At 41.5% G+C, this 24,589-nt stretch overlaps 1 protein-coding gene across 3 annotated transcripts in view; it reads right to left on the minus strand.

The window, feature by feature from the left end:
- Positions 1 to 24,589, minus strand: part of sidt1.S (SID1 transmembrane family member 1 S homeolog) — a 37,310-nt gene that overhangs the window by 8,317 nt on the left and 4,404 nt on the right. For 2 of the 3 annotated variants that reach the window (XM_041583511.1, XM_041583512.1), the window contains exons 3-21: positions 10,553 to 10,674; positions 9,129 to 9,299; positions 8,331 to 8,376; positions 7,998 to 8,099; positions 6,469 to 6,552; positions 6,206 to 6,299; positions 5,846 to 5,917; positions 5,294 to 5,387; positions 4,575 to 4,618; positions 4,350 to 4,421; positions 3,655 to 3,797; positions 3,044 to 3,117; positions 2,631 to 2,697; positions 2,411 to 2,484; positions 2,049 to 2,172; positions 1,694 to 1,811; positions 1,307 to 1,443; positions 905 to 1,013; positions 681 to 695 (exon numbers count right to left, since the gene is read on the minus strand). In XM_041583511.1, coding sequence (XP_041439445.1) covers positions 681 to 695; positions 905 to 1,013; positions 1,307 to 1,443; positions 1,694 to 1,811; positions 2,049 to 2,172; positions 2,411 to 2,484; positions 2,631 to 2,697; positions 3,044 to 3,117; positions 3,655 to 3,797; positions 4,350 to 4,421; positions 4,575 to 4,618; positions 5,294 to 5,387; positions 5,846 to 5,917; positions 6,206 to 6,299; positions 6,469 to 6,552; positions 7,998 to 8,099; positions 8,331 to 8,376; positions 9,129 to 9,299; positions 10,553 to 10,674 — 1,762 coding nt within the window. The remainder of the gene's footprint in view (positions 1 to 680; positions 696 to 904; positions 1,014 to 1,306; positions 1,444 to 1,693; positions 1,812 to 2,048; positions 2,173 to 2,410; positions 2,485 to 2,630; positions 2,698 to 3,043; positions 3,118 to 3,654; positions 3,798 to 4,349; positions 4,422 to 4,574; positions 4,619 to 5,293; positions 5,388 to 5,845; positions 5,918 to 6,205; positions 6,300 to 6,468; positions 6,553 to 7,997; positions 8,100 to 8,330; positions 8,377 to 9,128; positions 9,300 to 10,552; positions 10,675 to 24,589) is intronic. The other variant, XM_018248994.2, reaches the window with a different exon arrangement.

A 24,589-nucleotide genomic window follows, 5' to 3' on the forward strand; every position in this document is an offset into this window, starting at 1 on the left:
CGGTTTTTGAGTTATTTAGCTTTTTATTCACCAGCTCTCCAGCTTTCAATTTCAGCAGTCTGGTAGCTAGGATCCAAATTCCCCATAGCAACCATGCATTGATATGAATAAGAGACTGGAATATGAATAGGAGAGGCCTGAATAGAAAGATGAGCAATAAAAAGTAGCAATAACAATACATTTGTAGCCTTATAGCGCATTCGATTTCTAGATGGGGTCAGTGACCCCAATTTGAAAGCTGCAAATAGAAGTAAAAGGCAAATCATTCAAAAACTATAAAAAAAAAGAAAAAATGAAGACCAATTGAAAAGTTGCTTAGAATTAGCCATTCTAAAACATATTAAAAGTTAACTTCAAGGTGAACCACACCTTTAAGCAAAACCACATAGTTATTACCCGAGATACTGATTTCCTAGAAGGCAATCACTACAGTAATCTATCACCAAGTGCTGTCTGGTTGCCATGGACAGTGTCCCCAGCAACTAAGGAGCAGGTTGGAAGCCAAAATATAATTTGTATTTATTGTCTTAACTGTCTTTGCTATTACCCTTCCAGTTTTTTTCCACTCAAATTGCTAGCCAGTTGCTAGGGTTATCCCTAGCAACCAGACAGCAGTTAATTATAAAACAATTAAAAATGTCCAGCTGTGAAATGATTTTCCTTTGAGAGGGAGGAGTTACCTGTGTTGGACACGTCTGAGACAGGTCGGCAGGAAAGGAAAGAGAGAAACAGTGAAAGAGAGAATCGGAGAAGCAGAAAACATTGCCACGTTGAGAATTGCCCCAGGACCCCACACTCTTTTTAACCTGAGGCTTAGGTTACTCTGAACTACAACTCCCAGCATCTACATCACATCTGATTGGCTCATTACAGATCAGCAGGTGAGAGCCTTGTTTCTACTCACCGATCCTAAAACGCCCCATGTAATAGATGTGAGTGCTGAGCGCTAGGGAACCCACCACATGGACAATGGAAAATATCACCCAGAACCAGATGTTGTCCTTGCCAAATATCTATGGGGTGAAAAGCAAGAGGGGTCAGTGCCTGGAATAAAAATTAAATCCATCCCCTTCCCCATAATAAAACAACACACACAATGTAAGATTAATTATGCCTACTATATAACATATCTCTCCCCACAAACACCATTCCGGCCTCTCGCACCCCTACCAATGAGCCTCTGGAGTCATGATTTGGGGGTCACAGAAAAATATTACTTGAATAACAATAAAATAGTTAATAGGTTAAAAAGGGCAAAAAGTTGATGATAACAGATGGCCAAGTTTTAACCAACAATGGCACCCACCACTCCCATGACTGCGAGGAAGATGACCAGGGCGAAGGAGGCGTAGGCCGCGTAGGCGCTGGCGTTGATGTCCGGATGACGCGTCTGGTACAGTTTCAGCATGCACAGCCCAGCGATCATGTACATGAAGGACGTATCTGGGAGAAGAGGATTTTGCCTGGGTTAATGTAACATGGGGAGGGGGCAGTTATTACTAGTTAATATCTTTATTGTAGCCAAAACCCAGCCAATGCAAGCCTTGTAGGTAAGAATTAATGGTGAAGTTTACCTTTATAATAAGCACAGAACATAAAGGTTGAATAATTCAGACATTTGAGGCTCAGGGGACCTTCTAGACGTCCCACCAATAAGAAAAAAAGAAGAGCGGTGAGCACGTTCCTTACTTACCAAACTGGAAATTGGAGTAGTTAGGGCAGACATGGTAGCAGGCGCTAAGCACACCTTCCATAATGAGGGCCACACCCATTGTGTAAAAGAGGCCAAAATGTTTGGGGATGCCATAATCCTGCGCCAGAGAAGAGAGTCATTTCACCAAATTTAAGCCTTGTTTTAGTCATGTCATCGCTCACATGCTCAGCAATGCTACAGGTTATTGGTGGAACCAGGGTTTCCATGCCTGGGCTGATTGGCTGCCACTTCTACCACTCTTTCCCTACTGTCACATGCATGCGGATTAGTAACCGTAAGAAAAGGAACCAGACCAACAGAACCCCACCCACATTGTGACCTTCCCCACACATACCGTGACATAGGTGTCATTGACCTCAAGAAGGTGCCTGTGCAGAAGGTCTCGGCGGAGGACAATGAGTAAGAAGAGGAAACCCAGCAAGACGTGACCCATGTTGCTCATGACATTGTTGAAGGCGCTAAGGCCAAAGAATGGAACAATACAGAAGGGAAGTCAGATTATCAGATAAACAGTGCCTCCAAGAGGTTGAGAAGATTACAATAGCAGGACTACTGGGTAGTAGTAGTTTTAGTAGACCATTTCTTAGAGCCCAGTGCAAGAGAAGGGACTGGGTCTAATGTCTATGGTGTCCAGATTATGACCCAGTGGCTATGTTTTTGTGGTAGGGGCTGTGGTAAGAAGAAGAGGCCACTAACCTGAGAACACCCAGCGGATGGGCACATAGGAAGTTATAGTAACAGATGTCTTGGTTACCCGTCACGTTCAACACCTGATGGAGAGGGATACACACAAAACTGAATGGACAGGTCTATGTTTAGCCAGAAGGGGTTCTGCTGGGTTAGTGGATCCTACCAACACTACAGTTAAATAGTGGGGGATCACTGAGATATGACAGCCTGGTGCAGGGGTACCTACCGTCTGGTACGTGATAACCAACTGGACGACAGGCAGTGCGTAGAACACTGCAATGGTGATTATGTTCCTGCAGATTGAGACAGGTTTAGTGAATAACCATAAATGCGCCATACCACAAACTGACCAACTGCAATCAAATACACTGCAGTACAATGCACATTAAATAAACATTTTATTTGTAGTGGAAATGCTCGTCTTTTCCAATAATGTCTGTTAGGTGCCCATTCTCTATTGGCAACGTATCGTCATGAGTCAGAGCAGCACAGCGACAATGTGACTGGTAACAGGATTGTGCGGCTGATTTGTGTTACAGAGTCAGAGCTGAGCAATAGGATCCCAAACCCACTTTGGGCCACAGTGTTGGGTAGAGGAAAACCAGTCAGTCAGTAAGGTCTCCTCCATCAATTACTTACCAAAAATAAATCCTGTACTTCTTGCTAACGACCCTGCGGTCTTTCACTGCCAGATCCGACACATATAGGAATGTCTGCAATCAGCCACAGAGAATTAGAGCATTATCCAAAATCTTCCCATCCATGTTTAACCTGCTGCCCCCCCCCATATCAGCCCAAACCAATCTACCTATTTCTTATCAACCCATTGCAATTTCTCCCTTTGTTATCAACCCTCTGTTATCAAACTACTGCAATATGACTACTTTTTTTTGTCAATCCAAATCAATCTACCCAATTATTATCAACCTACTGCAATCTGCCCCGTTATTAGCTATAGTCAAGCTTCCTATTCACTTTCAACGCTCCAAAATCTGCCCTCTTCTCTCAATCCAACACAGTCTTCCTAACTGCCACCAGCCTAAAACACTCTGCCCCTTTGCCATATATTCAATACAATCTGCCATTTCACCATCATTTGCGACCTTATTGGTTAATTTGGCCAATATCTGCTCATTCATCCACCGGCTCTAATGGCAGATTGCTCTGTTTGTGGCAACAGGGGCTCTAATGGCTACCCCAGCATTTGCTTGGTTACAGATCACTTGCATGCAGTGGTAAATTACCAGCACCTTTGCCCGAATGACGTTCTTGTCGCTCTCCATCTCTGGAATGGCATCAAAGTCGCTCTCTTCATCCGCGGAGCTGTCTGAGTAGACCCGGGGTCGAGGGATGGGAGGAGGAGTCAGCTTTCGGGCTCCGGGGCTGGACTCATCTGTGGGACAAAAATATTCCATTGAGCCATCTTTCCAACTTGATGAATTCCCGGTGGCTTGCGATTGCCATTGATGCACCCTGCCAGCTTAATTCTCTGGCATCTTCAGCCCTTCATATGGAACTAAGAGCACGCTTTTCACTCGTAAATAGAAATCACCTTCCATTGGGAGCTGCCATGATACCTTCTCTGCCGAGCAACAGGGCCCTTATGACATATACTGGAATACTTGTCTGATCTCTCTATCTCTACGCAACTCAACATTCCCAACCTTAACTCTACTATATAAGTAAGAAGGGAAATCTCTACCTCGGGAGAATGCATCAGCTGAGGAAAGCAATGTAGCAGCTCAATAGGAACAGAAGGAACATGGCATATAGTAGTAGTAGAACATATTGTAATAGTAGTTTCTAGCACTTTGAGGATGAGGTAAGTGCTCTTCTTCTTTATTATATGAAAGCCGCTCTTCCTGCTGAGTATAAAACCCCATATAAAGACTGACATTGTCCATGCCTAACATGTTAGGGTGAAAGCATGTTCCCCATTCCTTACCTATTGCTCCATAGCTGCTCCCCTCTGGGGTACTGGTTGTAATGGGGTGGGAGGCGGCCACACTACCTTCACCTGCAACACAAACATGAGAAGCCCGCTGTCTCTATGGGCATTGAGGATTGGCATAGAAGTACTGGGCAATTTACACCCAACCCTCGGGAAATGGGACACAATACACTGAGAACAATTTGAATTAGTTAGAAAGATAATTTCCTCCTCTCTTACCTTCATCGGGGCTGCCCCTCAGGTTCCTCTCCTTTCTGTGGATGCTGCAAAACAGCACAAATATCTCATTCATTTACTTTACATGTGGCTTGCATGCTGATTTAGACTGGGATACAGAATTGACATTTCACTTTATACAAAGGCCCAACAGCCCCTGCAGGCATAATATAAAGCCTTGGTCTATGGCAGCCGACAGCTCCTCCAGCATTAACCGGTATTTCCAGAATGCCAGTCCAGGACTAGTCTGCAGGGGGCAGTAATGGGCTGATAAGATATTAGTATTATTATTTGTGCACTTGGTACAAAAGGCTGTAAAGTGATCGAGTTCAAATGAAGTGACTGTCTATGGGCAGGGTGAAAACTGTCTATGGGCAGTAGTGGAAGCAGTCTACAAGCATCAGTCCAAGGGCAGGGCTGCAAGAAGTCTATGGGCAGGCTGTGTCCAGGCATATGAGCAGTCTAGGAGATCAGTGCAAGCAGTCTATGAGCAATGTCTAAGCAATCTATGGGCTGGGGACAATCAGCCGATGGGAGGGGGCAATCAGTCAAGAAGTGGTGTGAGAGCAGTTAAGGTGGAGGCTGAAAGCAGTCCTTGAGCAGGGGGCAAGCAGTCCGGGGAGTATGGGGCAAGCAGTGTATGAACAGAGGGCAAACAGTATGACAGCAGGGTGCAAGAATAGTCTGAGCAATACTTTAATCCTATGATATCCCAGACCCACCTTATATAGTGCACAAAAGCCACCAGTAGTGATCCCACATAGAAGACCAGGAAGTAGAGCAGACACAGAAGTGTAGCCTGAATATACGCCGATTCTGGGGACAAAATACAGAACATGATCTCCTGGATCCCCTTATGTAGCCTGGATAAGAAATAAGCACACTAGTGTTTGTAGCTAAGGTATTCTCCTCAGCACAGCAGCCCTAGTGGTCATATAAATAGTTGGTGCTGTTGCAGATTCAGACCTTACATATAATCCATATTGGGAAAAGTACCCAGGACAACACCAACTGGGGTACAATTAAAACCAGTCAGTGCCCATCTGCCCCACTTCCCTTACTGATACAGAGGAAGCCAAAATGGGTCTGTTCCATAAGGAGCAAGATACTGAACCTACCTGTGGCACAAGTTATATTGAGTGACTTGAGAGGCTGCAGCCATTAGACTTTCCTACCAGGCAGGCCTATATACTGTATCTAACCTGTTGTACTGGGAATAGAGGTGCCACTGCCGCTAGAGGTGCCCCCGTTTCACAGGGTGCTGCAGATCTTACCATTTATTGATGGGTTGACGGTCACTTCCAGGTGTTTCACCCTCTTCAGGTTCCAGGTGTGATTTCCTGACCCTGCAGTGACAGAATCATCCAATCACAAATCAAAAATTCATTCTCATGCAAATGTGTTATATTAAATCTTCCTTTCAAGGGGAACTTCACTGCACCAATACAATCCCACCTCAATATGAAAGAGACAATGCTTCATTTGCTTCTAAACTTAAAGTCAACCCTTATTAATCCCCTTCCTATTAATAAATATACAATTTATAATAAAATGAGACAAAGGCATTTCCATTGGATGCAGGAGAATAATTACTCCTAGTTCTTTCTCCCTGCCAGCAGAGGTCAATATCTTACCCTGAGTGGACTGTGGCACGGTGCCTCCGCAGGTATAATCTTCAGGTTTGATGACAAAAACCACATAAAACTTGCCCCCAGGGTAGTCCTTCCTCTGATCCCGGGGGAAAAGAAACAAAAAGTCCATATGTCAGTCACATCACTTAAAAGAGCTAAGTCACCTTTAAATTTTCAATTGGTCTTCATTGTTAGTTTCAATTATTGCCTTTTGTCCAGCTGCTCAGCAGAGTAGTTTTATAGATATGAGAAAGCACTAATCTCACCTGCACAGTGATGGCGGCTTGCTTTGTCATAGTCTGGTAGACGCCGTTAAATTCCACATTATAGTCCAGGTCATACACTGGGCACTGGGTACAGAAATACACAGTTAATATGGGGGGAGGTGACCAATAGAGAACTAGGCCATGACATCTGATGGCCACTAAATATTACGAATAAGCTGAAGGATATTGTGTGCTGTAGTGCAGAAAGAACTCCAGTATCAATAGCATACTATAACAAAAATATTTCCAATCATAATCTTTAATAATAATCTTTTATTATAACATCAATAAAATATACAAACCCCACAGTCTACAGCAAAAAATGGGAAAATTCTGCCAATTAAATTATAGGCACTACCCAAGTATACTATAGTCCATTGACAAAAGTCAACAATAGTAAGGGATAGAAACTCACAGTTTACCCCAGTCTAAGGGTGCGTGTATATGAAACCAAATGAAAAGATGTGAGTCTTCCCAATTAACAACCAAAAAGTTTAAAAAAGCAAAAACACACATTTACCCTCACGGGTTTTGCGTATTCAGTCCAACAAAAGTTTGTATAGGGTCCCAGGGGATAGTCCTGTCGGCTTGCTCCAGACTCCCTCGTGGTGCCTTTCTTGGGCCGTTGTATGCTCCAACTGTGCCTAACGCGTTTCGCTGTAATCGTCAGCTTCCTCAGAGGCGTCTCAGAGGTGCCTCTGAGGAAGCTGATGATTACAGCGAAACGCGTTAGGCACAGTTGGAGCATACAACAGCCCAAGAAAGGCACTACGAGGGAGTCTGGAGCAAGCCGACAGGACTATCCCCTGGGACCCTATACGAACTTTTGTTGGACTGAATGCGCATAACCTGTGAGGGTAAATGTGAGTGTAAAATTTTTTAACTGATTTTAACTAGATTTTAATAACCACGTTATTACTCTATCATTGGTTCCTATTTTTGGTCCGGAACCTGGAAGGAGCGGCGACCCGGGAGGAGGAATCAGAAAGGGCTTTTCTCTACATGCATAACACCACAGCAGTGGTTTGCGCTGATCTCTTCTTATATATATCCCCTTGGGAATACATATATGCTTGACATGAAGGACAAAGGCCTAACAAGTTTTGTGCCTATCTTTTATAATAATCTTCATTATAACATCAATAAAATATACCAACTCAACAGTCTACTGCCTTACGCATTTCATACCCATGTAAGGCCGTTGGCACAACAGGTAAGCATAGACTTTGGGGTTTGTATATTTTAATAATGTTACAATAAAGATTATTTGTACTCAACCCCACAGTCTACAGCCTTACGCATTTCATACCCATAGGCAGTCAACACGTAAAGCCGTTGGCACAACAGGTAAGGCCATAGCTTTTGGAGTTTGTATATTTTCATAATGTTACAATAAAGATTATTTGTACTCAAAACCCCACATTTTTAGGGATCAGGGGACAGCCCCCCATCACTGCTTCTGTTCAGTTCTTTTATCATGGAGGCCTCACCCTAAGCATTTAGACAGGACAGGCCTCATTCAGACTCACCGAAATATCCTGCACTGACACCACCGAGCAGGGGTAGATTTCAGGAGATGTCACTTTGATGATGACGGAATCAACACCCTTGGGAAACGTGTAGAGGAAATACTGCGGGACCACAAAGAGAGAGAGAGATGTCGGATACAGTAACAATGTCAGAACCAGTACCAGAAATTTCAGCAAAAGGGAGGAGAGATACAGTGATCAAGAATCACCCAATGAGAAACCCAGACCAAGAATTTACAGAAATGGAAAGTGCAGATAATTTTGATAAGTTTGTAATGTCTAATTCAGCCCCAGTCTGTAGAGAATTTAAGCTATTTTGTGTCTGTGACATACCTGAGGCTGAGATGGCGACGCACTGAAGTTGAAAGGTACAGACGTCCTAAAACATATGGAGAAATGCCAATTAATTGTAAGCTGGGCTTACAAAATACCCTTCTGGGCAGTGGCCACCCCCCACTGAGCCCTCGTTCTAATCAGTTCTATTTTATAAAATTAGTTAGCAAGAACTTTAAAGGGATCACGGGAAAACATGTTTTTTCAAAATGCATCAGTTAATAGTGCTGCATCCAGCAGGCTTCTGCACTGAAATCTGATTTTCAAAAGAGCAAACTGTTTTTTTATATTTAATTTTGAAATCTGACATGGGGCTAGACATATTGTCAGTTTCCCAGCTGCCCCCAGTCATGTGACTTGTGCTCGCAGAACAATGGAAAGGTAACCAGATAACAGCTGCCTGGTAGATATAAGAACAGCACTCAATAGTAAAAATCCAAGTCCCACTGCAACTCCGAGTAGGAGAAACAGTAGCCTGTCAGAAAGCAGTTCCATAGTGCAGCACTGGCTCTTTCTGAAAGCACATAACCAGGCAAAATGAGATGCACCTATACCCCAATTTACAACTAAAAAAATACAGTTGTTGGGTTAGGAATTAAATTTTATATGGTAGAGTGAATTATTTGCAGTGTAACCAGTGTCATTTAGAAATAAAAACTATGACTTCATAAAAGTCATGACAGAATCCCTTTTGCTTCCCCTTGAATCCACAGACACTGATGCTGATAGAGAAGGTTCTGAGGGTGACGAGACTGCACTTCCCTGCTGGCGAGACCAGTAATAATCAGCAGAACTCACTGTAGCTGAAAGTAAAGCAGTCGGGTGACCATGAGCTCATAATGAACAACAGAGGGCGACATGGAGGCGATGTCAATATAAATAAACTGTTCCAGGGACCCCGCTTCCTCCTGAGGTTCGGCGGGACACAGCGTGCGGCTCACGTCCTGGTAAGTGTACATCCTTGGGAAACTGGGGGCGAAACAAAATAACCAGTGAGCGGCAAAGCTGCGGAATGAATCATGGCAAGCAAGAAATCATCAGTTGTATTCCCTTAAAGGACTAGGACAGTGAAAACCACTGAGGTTGCTACTTTGTTGGATCGGAGGGTGGAGATTAGTGATTATGATCATCTGAAAATGGTGAGGGTTATAAATTGGCTCCACATCAGCAGCTTTGCTTTTCTTTGTCTTTTAAAATTAATGAAGGTTGCAAAATTTGTTAGTCACCCACCCATCAGCAAAATTGCTAAGTTTTACCCCAAGAAGATGTGTCTCTTCTTTAAAAAAGGGTGGTTCACCTTTAAGTTTACTTTTAGTATGATATAGAATGACTAATTCTAAGCAATTTTTCAATTGGCCTTGATTTTTTCAAATTATTTCCCCTTTTCTTCTGACTCTTGAAATTGGGGGTCACTGGCCTATCTAAAAACAAATGCTCGATATGACTACAAATGTATTGTAATTGCTACTTTTTATTCCTTGTCTTTCTATTCAGGCCTCTGCTATTCATATTCCAGTCTTTTATTCAAATCCATGCATGGTTGCTATGGGAATTTGGATTCCAACAACCAGATTTCTGAAATTGCAAACTGGAGAGCTGCTGAATAAATACATTTCCCTTATTTTACATTTTCCGGAATTTTACACCATATTCTTATGGTCAACTAAAAAAAATGTAAAATAGGGGTTTTACTGTAGTTTCGTATTTATTTGACTTGTTCCAGCATTCATATGGGGGTTGCTGACACCATCTAAAATAACAAATGCTCTGTAAGGCTATAAATTGATTGTTATTGCTACTTTTTATTCCTCTTCTTTCTTTTAGGCCTCTCCTATTCATATTCCGGTCAATGTTTCAAATCAATGCATGGTTGCTAGGGGAATTTGGACCCTAGCAATCAGATGGTTGAAATTTCAAACTGGAGAGCTGCTGAATAAAAAGCTAAATAACTCAAAAACCACAAATAATAAAAAAGGAAAACCAATTGCAATTTATCTTCCCTCTCTACGTCATACTAAAACTTAATTTAAAGGTGAACAAGCCCTTTATAAAACAAACTGGCCCAGACAATATTTCCTGTACTCACAGGCGCCCCCAGTGGTAGGTACATGGGCAGCACAATTTGGCCTCCAAGGATTACTATATTGCACATGTGCCCAGCCCATGCCCCCACAAGGGATAACAGGACGAAGAGACAACATTTGTGGTACCAGGCTACTTACTTTCCTCTGAAGACCATTGGCACCTGCCAGGAGAGGATGGCTTTCTGCTGGCGCACCACAAACAGCACTGGGAACTCCAAGTTGATGGAATTAGAATTTACAAAGACTCGGAGTGCATCCACCTATAAAGAGCAAAATCCTTAGGAAACAATCCAGTGAGATCCATAGAGAAGCAACACGATTCGGAATTACGAGAGCCATACCGGGAAAACGGTATATTGTGCTAGGGGGCATAATAGTCATAACTGTCTGCCATGAGTAATGGTGGGACATTTGCCTCTGCTGGTGGTACTTGCATTATATGCAGAAATGTTGTGGGAATCTGATTTAAAGGCGATGGAAAGATACAGAGACAGTTGATGCCAATAGATTAACTAACCAGAACTGTGCAAGCTAGAACGTCATATTTATACTGTAGAATGCTTTACTACACCTGAGTAACAGCTCTAGAATCTCTCTCTTTGTTTAGGATAGCAGCTGCCATATTAGCTTGGTGTGGCATCACTTCCTGCCTGTGTCTCTCCCCACTTGCTCATAGCTCTGGGCTCAGCTTATAGCAGGGAGGGGAGGAGGGAGAGAGGAGCAAACTGAGCATGCTCATGCCGTGCCCTGGAGGTCTGATACAGAAGCCCTTGTGGACACAATAGAAGGAAAGAAATGCAGTGTTTCTTTTGACAGAGGACTCAGAGCAGCATTAATTTAAGGGTTTACTGGTGTATTTATATGGACCTTTCTGATAAAGCTTACTTAATTTTAACCTTTCCTTCTACTTTTTAATGAAATTGATTTGCGGAGGTTTCTTTCTGCTTGTCAGTGGGTGCATTTCCTGCTCTTCGCTCGGCTACTTGCTTTCTGGCAGAAATGTCAGCGAAATGGCTAAACCTGTACAAATAGTTGGCATCTCTTGTACCTGGTGTCTCCAAAGGAGGAAATTAGTTTGTGTTATTTCTGGAGACCAGAACACCAGACAAGAGTAAGGGCTGTGGGGCCGCTGAGAAAATATGGACCTTCAGAACCCACCACAGATGGATATAACTGGCAAAAGAAAACTGCCAATTCTATTTCCAGAAGCATGTAAATAAGCCAGATATATTAAGAGAAATTTGGGGATGATTGTGCCCCTTTAAGTGTCAGCAGATTATAGTAAGCCCCACCCCGAAGGCCAGACCAGTGTCAGTGTACAAGAGCAAGCCCCACCCCTGAGGCCCAACCAATGACTGCGCACAAGAGCAAGCCCCACCCCTGACTAAAATGTTAGCTGTAGGTTGGGGCTTTTGGACTGTATGGGGAGGATGCTAATTAGAAATGATGGTGAGCTGGGTTCAACACTACCAAGGTACAATGATGCCATCTCTATGGCACCAACAGTGTGTGTGTGGAGTACAAGCTGCTGGTTGGGATGGAAATCGAATGTCGAACTTTGGGAATAAGTCAAGTATCCATGGTGATTGATATGACCTCTAACAACGCAGTATGATGCCCTGATGCCCCACTCACTATACAGCAGGAACTGTTATTACTATGCAGCGGAAGCCTCGGATTGCTGAATAATTAATATTGGCATATGGCTGGGGGGGCGCAAGGAACATTATGTGCTGAGCATTTCCCACAGAGGGGGCAGACGCACTGGCATTGCACCAAGATGCTCATTAGAACAACTTAAGCGCCCAAAGTAAGAGATGGTGCTTGGACAACATGGGGTTAACAGGAATGGCTATTAAGGGCTCCCTGTTTGCTGTGCCGCAGCCTGGCAACCGCCCCCCATAACCATACGTCTCCCAGAGATACTACAGCATCCCTCCTGCATTTCCATGGTAACTACTTGTCCTGCCGCTGATACATGTCTGTGGTTATCATGTGCGCCGACCCCCATCTGCCTGACCTATTAGGGAACTGATCCAGGGTGAAATTGTGGGAGTTTATCCCTCTCATCCATCAAGCACCTCTTAATTCCAAATGTTAGTGATGAAAGGTAGGAGCCTCGCTGGGGAGATGAAAGGGAGGAGAGGGGTGGAGGGGCTGGGGGAAGAACAGACAGATGGGGGTGACAGTGAGATAAGAGAAAGGGACAGAGGGCAAATGGAGTGCAGCACCCCCCTCAGCTGGAGATCAAAACTGCACAAAATACTGATAGACTGACCACTTATTTGTTAATACAAAGCTCTCGGGTCCTGGTATCTTGCGTGGGGTTAATACGCCTGCACAACTGTCATTCTCTGCATATTTGCATGGGTAGGAACTGCCATATTCCTCCACTCTAACAGTCAATTCCTCATAATCATAATGCCTATGTATGGCCACAAGAGGCGCCGCTGCCACTGTTGATGATGATGATGATATGGAACAGTTCCTCCATTTCTTTGATTACCAATTCCCCACGTATTCCCGTTTTATATTTACTGCCCAAAATACATAAAGATTTACGAAATCCTCCTGGGAGACCCATCATATCAGGCATGGGATCCATCTTGCAACCCCTCTCTAAATTTGTTGATGCATTTTTACAAAATATACTTAAAACTATTCCTGAATGCCTAAAGGATACGACTGATTTTTTATGCAAATTGACAGAAATGACACATGTTGAACCAGAATGGATTCTATGTAGTATTGATGTACAATCGTTATATACATCTATCCCACATGATGAGGGTATCCATTATATGGAACAAGCACTTCTTTCTACTGATATTCCTCATAATATGATTTACTTTTTGATTGATTTACTGACAATTCTACTTCGTAAAAATTACTTTCGTTTTGACAAAGAGTTCTATATACAGATACAAGGGACTGCTATGGGGAGCAATCTTGCCCCCAGCTACGCAAATATTTTTATGCATTTTATTGAGCAAACAATAATTTTGGGTAATATGGATTTTCGACATTTTATAAAGTGTTACTTTAGATATGTGGATGACATCTTTCTGATTTGGAGTGATGATGAGAACAGCCTAAAACCTTCCTCGAGACTATTAATTTGAAACATAGCACAATTAAATTTACAGCTGATTTACTAATTATGTACATTACTTGGATGTTAAAGTTTCAAAACGGGGCCACAAATTAGAAACTGATCTATATTCTAAACCCACTGAATGTAATAATATGTTACTCAGGAGCAGCTATCATACCCCAAGTACACTGAAGGGCATACCCAAGGGTCAATTTTTAAGAATTAGGCGAATTGCCTCAGATGACCACAAATACATAGGGAGCAGTAACAATCTTATTGATAAATTTGTTGACAGAGGGTATAATAGAGAATGCCTTATACGAATGCGTGATGATGTATTAAAAATAGATAGAGCTTCTTTATTGTATGGAAATAGAAAACTACATGACACTACTAAAAATGAGCGCATACCTTTTGTTTCCACCTTTGGCCCAAATAGTATATAGATTTTGGCCAATGTTACAAGCAGACCCGACCTTGAAAAGATTTTGCAAAGAACGACCCATTTTTTCTTACAAACGAGGATGTAATTTGGCTGATAAATTGGTTAAATCTGATATAATACATACTCAAAATACTACTTGATTTATCGGCCCACCTAAGATGGGAACTTTTCCTTGCCTAAATTGTAGTAATTGCAATTCTATAATTAAGGGAGCATATGTGACACATCCTTTAAAAGGAAACCGGCTACCGATTAAACATTACTGTACCTGTAATTCTGAACATGTGGTATATGGTTTGAAATGCCCATGCGGGAAAATGTATGTTGGTCAAACGAAAAGAAAAGTACGTATAAGGATAGGTGAACATAAGCGATCTATATCAAATTATGACCCATTGAACATTAAAACGCATACCTCCGTAGGCAAACACTTTTTTGAACATAAACACAGTGTTTCCTATAATTTTTTTTTATACTCTTTCCTTATTTTAGATTGAAAACTTTACGTACAGGAAAACTACTGACATGAAATTGGATCGAATATAACTTAACGGTAGGATTATGACACTATTTATACTACTTATTCCATTTATATATTACTAATTTATAACCATACGGCTTGAGACTTTCTTATACTTATATAAATGTGTATGCTTGATTGCAACTTTTTAAATGATAACTTTTGTACTATTTATTGCAACTATTTATGTAAATATGGTCCTTAGAGATACATTGTATTTTAGTGGTGCTATTTCTTTTTACCTTCGGAGTAGGCCACAAGGTGGCAGTATTCTGCTGGGTATTGTTTTAAATATGTTAATTGACCTGTTTGGTTAATTGGGTGAGCTGATGAACTCGTTGGTGTAGAGGGTTAATAAAGAGTTTGGGTGAATTCACAATTGTAACTAGCACCTGATGAAGGACATATCTGTCCGAAATATGTTGTGACTGAATAAAATACACAGAAGCTGATTTGGTTCTCCAGCGTTCAATTTTATTTTTATCTTGGATATACTGTGGCTTGGACGGTGCCACCTACTCTGTTGTGCAGAACCTTGATACATTTGGAGTGAGGGACCACCCGACAACCAATCTAATTAACAGTTCCTCCACTTCCCATGGCTCTCTCTCCCACTGTTGCTGAACTAGAACTCTCACCATCTCAACAGCAGTTATTAACACAGGAGGGAACTTTAGAGTCTCATTAACGGAAGGCAGGAAGGACGGGAGTGACGACTGATTATTCAATAGAAACACAAACCATTTATTCAGCCACTTTTGTGAAAGGGGATATAAAGCCAAATGTTATAACCTCTCCTATAAATGAGCCCCACGACAGAATATCTACAAGGCCAGAAAGATCACTTAACAAGTTTCTGGGCTTCCTGATCAAACTAGCTCTCTGGGGATGCTGGGAATTGTAGTCCAACAACAGTTTGCTTGGGCATTCATGGTCTAGATTAGCAGCAACTCCCAGCAACCCATAGCTAGTACTTCTATAATGGAATATAGAACATTAGTGTTTATTCAAACTACATACTATTCCCAACTCAGAAGGCAACACTTGATTTAAAGGGTAAATAAAGTCCTCTTTAAACATCAGGCAAAGGCTGGGTTCCTGTTACAGGTAAGCTCATGTCCCAACAGTGGTTGGCTGAGCATGATGGGAAGGAAGGCCAGTCTGAAAGCACCTGGAGAGATAAGCAGGTGCACCCAGGGTGGGGAAGGAAACTCTCCATTGACGTGAGTATAAAGATAAAGAAGGAGAAGCTGAGTTACTATGCAGGTGAGTCAGGCAAGGTAAATATTTACTAAAAATAGAAATTAACCTCTTCACTGCCATACAGGGATTCACTCAGCTTCTCCTCTATGTACCTGTACCATCTGATCTGTTTGTTTTTTTCCGGATGTTTCAAGATTTTTATTGTGTTTTACAGAAACAAGCAATATTTTAACAGAAGTCTAAGGTGACTAATAGTATAAAACAGGAGTCTACTTTTAGTGATGTTGTCCCATTATGATCCATCCATAAAAGCATTCTGTTCCATGGAAAATATCACTTAAACATTATATTGATTTATGAGAAAATGTATATTGCTATTTTTAACAAAGTACTATTTCTATTTTTTTAATTATGTAAACGTAACATAATAAATATCTGAATGAAAAGAATGAAACAGGAGGGTGATTTAGACAAGCTGTTTGTTGACAGTGTCTTGAGATCTACTGATCATCAGCTAAAGGTCTACTGATCCCAATCTACCTTTTGGGCACCCCTGGTACCCCTGGTATAAAAATTACAAATAATTGTTGGTTTCATCACCTAGATTGTTATTAGATCTGAAGTAAGTAAACCGTACTAAACAAAACCTAACAACGCTCAGCAAATATTAAACGCTAAACAAGTCGAATAATGTCTTTCAATCTGATATAGAAGTATTTTTATTGTTTTGAACAAAAAACATCCAGAATTAGCCATTACAGGGTGAGTTATAACTGTAGCAATCCCAAAGTTTGAGATTTGCAACTGGAATCAAATTGGTCCCAAAATATTGACCTCGTTTTGATAAAAGATTGTTTAAGATGAGGTTCAGCAGTCTTTACTTATTGCTTCTTGCCAGCAGAGGTGATTTAAAGCTGGCCATACACGGAGAGATCCGCTTATTTGGCGATGTTGCCAAACGAGCGTATCTCTCCCCGATATATCCACATTGAGGTGGGTAATATCGGGCTAACCCGAACGTGGACCCTATAGTCCAACGATCAGATCAGAATGGAGGCCATACGGGCGGTCGCATCGCGGGACTGCATCAACGAACAGTTGATCCAATGTGATTCTTTACCCTGCCCGATCGCCATCTGGCCAGATATCGATCTGAGAAGCCCGTCGGAGGGCCCCACACACGAGCCAATAAACTGCCGACTCGGTCTGTCAGCAGCTTTTATCGGTCCGTGTATGGGGGCCTTAAGACAGTCAGGATATTAATGATGAATTGTTTTCAGATAACCAATTTAAAAACAGCAGTTTCTTTGTGGCCGCTGTAAACATCATAATAAGACTGGAAGACAAGTTAATTTGAGATTTTGGGTGTCCTGATACTTCTGGCCCTGGAAAATTCAGGTGGAGTAATGCAACGTCTGGGCTTAATTTGACTCGATTTTTAAGTTTAAGATTGATAAATTTTTCCAGGGCTAACCAAACAGTACGTACTTTTGGGCAACGCCACAAGTAATGAAATGAGTCAACGTTTGGCTGAGCACATTTTGTACAATAGGCCTGACCCTGCTATCTTTTTGTACAATTTCCCGTAGCCTAGGTGGACCAGTTTGAAATGTTGCACTCTCCAGAGGTAAAGGTCTTATTATATTTGTGAATGGAAAGTACAAGTTGATAATGTGTGATATCAGTATGTAAATAATTGGACAACTTTTTTGCCAATTTCTTAAAGGAAAACTATACCCCCTAAACAATGTAGGTCTCTATAAAAAAAAAACATAAAACAGCTCATATGTAAAACCCTGCTTCATGTAAATAAACCATTTTCATAATAATATAAATTTTAGCATTATGTGCCATTGGGTAATCATAAATAGAAAACAGGCCATTTTAAAAAACAAGGGCCGTCCCCTGGGATCGTAGGGTTCACAGTGCACAAAAACAAACCAAACAAACCATACTTGTTAGGTCACATGAGCCAATTAATAGACAGAATTCTGTCTTTTGCTTTCTCACTTAGAGCTGCAGTATTTCTGGTCAGGTGATCTCTGAGGCAACACACAGACCATCACAAAATGGTGGTTCAAGGCAAGAGATGTAAAAGAGCAATATTTAGTTAAATATACAGTATATACCAGTTTGGTAAGATTCTTTAATATGCTACTTATTTTGATATAAACTGTTGCTTTAATGTTACTTTTGGGGGTATAGTTTTCCTTTAAGGGGGTGATTTTGCTTACCAGCTGGAGACCGGAGTTTTTGAGAAATTAGATCTATGTTTAGTAGATGAGGACTCTCTATGAATGTATTTATTAAATGAGCTAGCCAGTGATTCTGGAGGGCAAATGACTCTCTATTTGGGACTCCCAGCAAACCACTCTTTATAAACATGTAAATGAAATGGTCCCAAGACTTCAAGCAATTCTGACTTTTAAACTCAATCCAGTTAATTATGTTGCCATTAGTTGGGTCCACAACATCTTTTATCATTAGAGGTAGATTTTTCCTCCTAAGGCTGGTGGCACACAGTAAGATTCGGGGAGATTAGTTGCCCAGAAACAAATTTAATCTTCTTCCGGCGACTAATCTCCCCAAATGCCTTCCCGCTGGCAAGAATGTGAATCGCTGGCGGGATGCATACGTAGCGCTTCATTTTTCCAAAGTCGTCCGAAGTTTTCCTCCTACACTAGCCTAAAGCAGAGGAAGGAGGGATGCCATCTGATCTGTTAATCTGTATCAGTTCTTTGCCTGGGGAACCGAGGGGAGGCCTAAATGGCACAAATGTGTTCAACTGTGCTTAGTACCAGGGAATAGCCGGCACATCTTTTATTCAGAGCCAGAACTAGGGATACACAGAAAAGACAAAGTGGGGGGGGGGGGGTTCACTAGGCATGTACCTCTTCTGCCTATTACTAATAGTAATTTGTTGTGCAAACTTAGGGGCTGTTCCTGCTGAATTGTGCTTAGAACAGGGAATACCTATGCTGCCATAGTTGTATGGTATCTCTCTGTACAGGCTATAAACAAACTTAGGGGTCTGTTCCTGCTGAATTGTGCTTGGTACAGGGGAATATCTATGCTGCCATAGTTTTATGTTTTCTCTCTGTACAGGCTATGAGCAAACTTAGGGGCTGTTCCTGCTGAATTGTGCTTAGTAAAGAGGAATACCTATGCTGCCATAGTTTTATGGGATCTCTCTGTACAGGCTATGAGCAAACTTAGGGACTGTTCCTGCTGAATTGTGCTTAGTAAAGAGGAATACCTATGCTGCCATAGTTTTATGGGATCTCTCTGTACAGACTATGAGCAAACTTAGGTGCTGTTTCTGCTGAATTGTGCTTAGTACAGGGGAATATCTATGTTGCCATAGTTTTATGTTATCTCTCTGTACAGACTATGAGCAAACTTAGGGGCTGTTCCTGCTGAATTGTGCTTAGTACAGGGGAATACCTATGTTTCCTAATGGTGGATATGCCTGTATAATTTCATTATCTGACTTTTTACTTTTTGGTTATGCCCCAAAAGCAGATGTTGCACTAATTGCTTCCTATACAGTAGTTGGCTGCTTTTCACAAGAACTTGACCATAGTGAGTGATGTTAGTGGCATGTAGTTACTCTCCAAACAACGTTCTGGCAAGAGAAGAGTTAATGGCGTCACACAGGACACCCCAGATAACACAAGCAGCAAGGTGACAACAAACACTACAGCAGGGCGGATATATTTATCCTGCTGCAAAGTCAGTGATTAACCCAGGCTGTGGCCCAGTTCCAGGCTGACCTGCTGCTTTTATGGGCACTGGTGCCAAGATGAGCCCAATATGGCAGGAGTGTACGGTGCCCTACTATAAATAGAAGAATATGTGTCTTTGCCCAGGGATTCATAAAGGTAGGAGAGGTATTGATACCTCAAGCAAGGGCCCCACTCCCCCCCCCCCTTTGGCTACTCTCCATTTACAGATATATCCTTAATGCTTCCACTTTCCAGTTCATAAATAAATAAATTTACTCTATGTGGCATTGGGTACAGCTGTATATACAGTAAGTGGCACTGGGTCTTGAACCACTTCTATAAATGATAAACGGCACTCAGTCTGCCATAGGAATAATACCATACCAGACAGGGTGACACAAGATCAAGTGTAGGCAGATCAGTGAATGATTTACATTATTTAGGAGACGTGGGCACATGTATATGCAAATCACACGCACATTCCTGTCATGGGCTCTTTCCCCAGGACAGGTTTGGGCAGAATTCTCGGGCATTGGGTGACAAGGCAGAGGCAGTGATCTTATCAAAGGCAGATCTATGGGGAGATTGGATCTTGCAACCACGGAGGAACATGGGAGGCGTATGTAGCATGAATATCCAGAACCATGCTATCATTTTATATATTTACTATAACACATAACTGTAAAATAAAGACTCAAGAAAAAACACAGTATAGGATGGAGAATGGCCGCAGAAATTAATATTACCTTAATTTCACCTAGCCAGCCTTGCACATGAAACAAACATAGGCTGCCAAAAATTATAAGTTGGTTCTGCCATATATACTAGTCAAGAGCCCCAATAAAACAATTCTCCATATTCTCCCGCTGAGACAATAATTTTTTTTTTTTAAATTTATATAGTATATTTCTTAACTTGAAATAAACAGGTTGGATGAGTGGGAACAAATCCTCTGCCCAGCTTGCACGCGCCTGAACTAACTCGAAACGCGTGCCTCTATTTATAACTTCCCAGTTTTCGTGCCTTTACCTCTGCAGGTAAGCTTTGGCCAATCAGCAGCCACTAATGCATACCAATGAGGACATATTACCCTGCTATTACCATTGCTATATATACTATAAGAAAGCTACAATCTCCCCCCATGAAGTCAAATGATTTAAATACATTACATACATGACAGGGGCCCAATAAGGATAAGAAAGGCAAGGTGAATCACTCACTTTTACTGGGGTCCCGGGGAAAGTTATACTGTACATATACACATACACATACTGCACAGATACACATACTGTACATATACACATACTGTACATATACACATACTGTACATATACACATACTGTACATATACACATACATAGGGGGTTTCAGATGAGATAATTAAGCTGGAACTGCAAACACATCACCAGCAGAAAACAAACAGGCCAGGCAGGTGCCAGGATGTATATTTTGTGTGAGTGAGGCACCATATTGTATATATTGTATAGGAGCCTGTTTTTCCAGCTGCACCCACCCAGGCTCTTCCGTTACTATACAAACAGCGAGAAGTAAGGGAAAGATGGAAGCACATGGCTGTCTTGCTCTTCCCCATTCCTCCCACTTATCATTGGTGCCATAAATCACTGCTGAGAACCAACTGGCAAAGAGAAGTGCCACCCCGTGTCAGAGTGACGCCATTATTCTATAGTAAAGTCAGTGGGACCAAAGAGCAAACATTTACAGATACAAAGAGACAGAGGAACACAGTGTATAAGAAAAACAGCATCTTAAAAAGAAAGAGCGTGACCTCTTGAGACACTCAGTGAGTTACAGGGTGGAATCTCCTTTCACACCCAATAAATGTCACTTACATACCTACACGTTACAGTAGGTACAGCTGTCATCTCCCCAACTTCATTCCTGCACCCTGAAACCCTGGGTCGCACCTGATACCAACAGGCCTGCCATAAAAGGGCATGTAAAGGCAAAAAAATAAAATCCAATTTTTACTTTCTTTAATGAAAAAGAAACCTATCTCCAATATACTTCAATTAAAAAATGTGTATCGTTTTTATAAGAAACCTGACTGTATGCAGTGAAACTCTACATTAATTAAGGAAAAATATTATAAAGATTAGACATGGTTTTCAACTAATTGGTAATGAAACAAAGTCGCAACTAAAACATCATCAGTTTTATAATTCAATATTACAATTGATTGAAGATCCTCACCTAAATTGTATTTCATGGATTTCATCTCATCTATTAAATTCATTGTCTAATGATTTCGATCCACTTGAGAATCCAAGTAAAAAATCGTCTTTATTTTTAGGGGTAAATATCTCTTCCAAGGATCTCCTGAATTCTTTTCTAATGTTCAGAACTAATATAGTTTCTGAGAGTTGGAGAGACCAACAATTTCGAATTTATTCATATGGGTTATGGATTACTATTCCAGAGTACTATAGATTCTAAAAATGTTTCTTTTTGTCCAAAGTGTAAAGAACAGCATATTGATTTTTTCCACTATATTTGGGAGTGCCCACTTCTTAAAAATCTATGGGAAAAAATTATTGGTTTTATTAAAAAAACAATCCATTTGGATTTAAAATTGAACCCACAGTTTGCTTTGCTAGATATGAAAGGTTATTTTCAACAGTCCTATATTAGACCTTCGATTGTTGTCACTGATGAAATATTGTCTTTTTGTTGGTTAGTTATGGCGGCTACTAGAAAATCAATATTTCTTTGCTGGATTAGGGAGAATCCCCCAACTCTAAAAGATGTGCTTTCATATTTATTTAATTTATGCACTCAGGAGGTTATTCGATTTAGAATGGAAAACCTACTAAAGGAATAGAATTAAATGTAGATGGTCCCTTTATATTTCATCCTTGGAGACTAATAAAAAGTAATTTATTCTTAAACTTATGGGGTAAAATGAGATTATGAACGAATAAGGTAACCTTGTAAAATCTAAGTCATTCACATATGTCACTGCTTTGGCCACATTGTATTTATTTTGAAATGAAATAACAGGTCAATTTGTTTCTATTTTGTTTGTTTTTTTATTTTTATTGTTTTCATGAAAAAATCTTTGAAATTTCATCATATGTAAATTTCTTTCTTTTGGAAACATATGTATTTTATTTTGTAAAGTCATTGTATTTTATTGAAACTTCAATAAAAAGAATTTTAAAAGAAAGAAACTCTCCATTCATTTACTGCTGTGGATAGGAATTGTCAGATGGTCCCTAACTGCTCTGCAGGGAAACAATCATACTTATAAACAGCAGGGGGAGCCCCCGCCTTACTTCCCAGCCGTGCAGAACTTGCTGTATCAGCTTCTGGCAGATATTATTTGACTTGTGCTGTTTTGATAATTTATGTCCCTAAGCAGCCCAGACCTCACCGAGCATGTGCACAGTCTTGGTCTTGCAAAGATGTATAACAAAGTTACAAGATGGTGACCCCCTGTGGCCAACTTTGAAAGCATAAATCATTTGTTTGATTAGGCTTGGGGTGCAGTAAGTTCATGTTTCCGTTTAGTATACAAAATACAACATTTCTAGCCTTATTCCCCTTCCCCCAGTGCCATCCCAGATTATTTGTCTCCAAGAGAGAGAGAAAGAGAGAGAGGACCAGAAATGCATCTCAGTATCTGCATGGAGACCTTGGCTTTGGCTCACGTAAATGCAATATCTCAGCACCCACAAACCATATGACATACCTCAGTGCTCACTTACTATTCAGGTCTGGGGCACACACTGCTACGTGGACTTGGCACAAAAAGTTGCTTAAAGCTTTTAATCTGCCAGTTCTGCTCCTAATCTTATAAATCAATAATGGGGAAACGCAACCCTTGTGGCGGGCAGCTAATTACACATCCCCCTAATCACAGGCTTAACTGACAAGGGAACTAACGCTGGCAGTCGGTGCCATATCATGCCAGGCGTATAGCAGGTGAAAGGGAATCAGTAGTAGAAAGTGTGGAACTTAGGGGAACGTCATGGGTTTCTCCCCAAGTCACCTACTGTTTGTGTTACATGGTGAGTGTATTACACTCTGTGCCCCACAAAACTCAACTTTTCAGTTTGGCTTTTCCCCTTTATTAACAAAACTCCAAACTTGGCCAAAACTTCATATGAACCCACAAGCAGAGGAAAATACACAGATAGGCACAGGTGCCTTTCCTTTACTCAGGTAAAGGAAAGGCAAAGTCATTGGCCCAGTCAAAGGCAACTGATGGGGCACCCATGGGTGCCTAGTTGAGGCCAGTGTAGCATGTGGGTGTATTCTAGTGCTGCCACTAAGCTGTACATTCAGTTCTGCTGTACGTTTCACATGGGGAAAAACATGGGACTTTAATAAAAACATTAGTTCTGGGGCCCGTCTCATGTTTAACAAATCAGATTAGTTATGAAAGGATCTGGTCACTCGGGGTAAAGGCACAGTGAGGGTTAAAGGCACAGTGGGGGGGGGGTGTAAAGGCACAGTGGGGGTCCATTCATTAGAAAATCCTGATTCTCCAATTCCATTAACCAACCCTGCAATTTGATTTGTCTGCCCTGCTGAGCCTGCTGAGTCCACTAAAGAGACTGAAGTTTCTGTCTGAGTTCGAGGGGACTGGTTATCAGTGGGCACAGTGCCAGCGCCGGTTCAGTCTTGGCTTGGACTGGTACCTGCGACTCACTCTGATAGTGACACAGAAAACAACATTTATATCTGTGTATAACCATGTCCTTCAATCAGCAACCCAACAGTTGCGCACACCGACCAGAGCAGCTCACACTTGGCATTAAGCCGGCGCTTTCTCTTTCCTTCTGCACAATTCACATGCCCAGTATCTTCTCTTTAGCCAGTGTTAAAGCTTATTTGAAATTCCACCCTCAATTGCCCAACAGGAAAAGCATTCAGTCCCTTTATCTCCCTGACCCACTAAATACTGATACCCGACCTCAAAAATCTCCTCTGCCCAATGTGCTCTGTGCTACATTTGCCAACAATTGTCTCAAAACTCCCCACAAGGTTCTCCTGAAGGGTTACTAACATTAATATATCATATGCCTGTATAACTCAGCCTGCAGCTTTGCACCTTTATATGGTCACAGAACAACCCTCAGTGACTTCTAATATCCTTATCAGTTACAGTAGGGGGTACATTATCCCTTATAATACATGAGTGATAATCAGAGTTCCCTGTATGACT

The sequence above is a fragment of the Xenopus laevis genome, chromosome 2S, assembly GCF_017654675.1.
Source record: "Xenopus laevis strain J_2021 chromosome 2S, Xenopus_laevis_v10.1, whole genome shotgun sequence".
NCBI lineage: Eukaryota > Metazoa > Chordata > Amphibia > Anura > Pipidae > Xenopus > Xenopus laevis.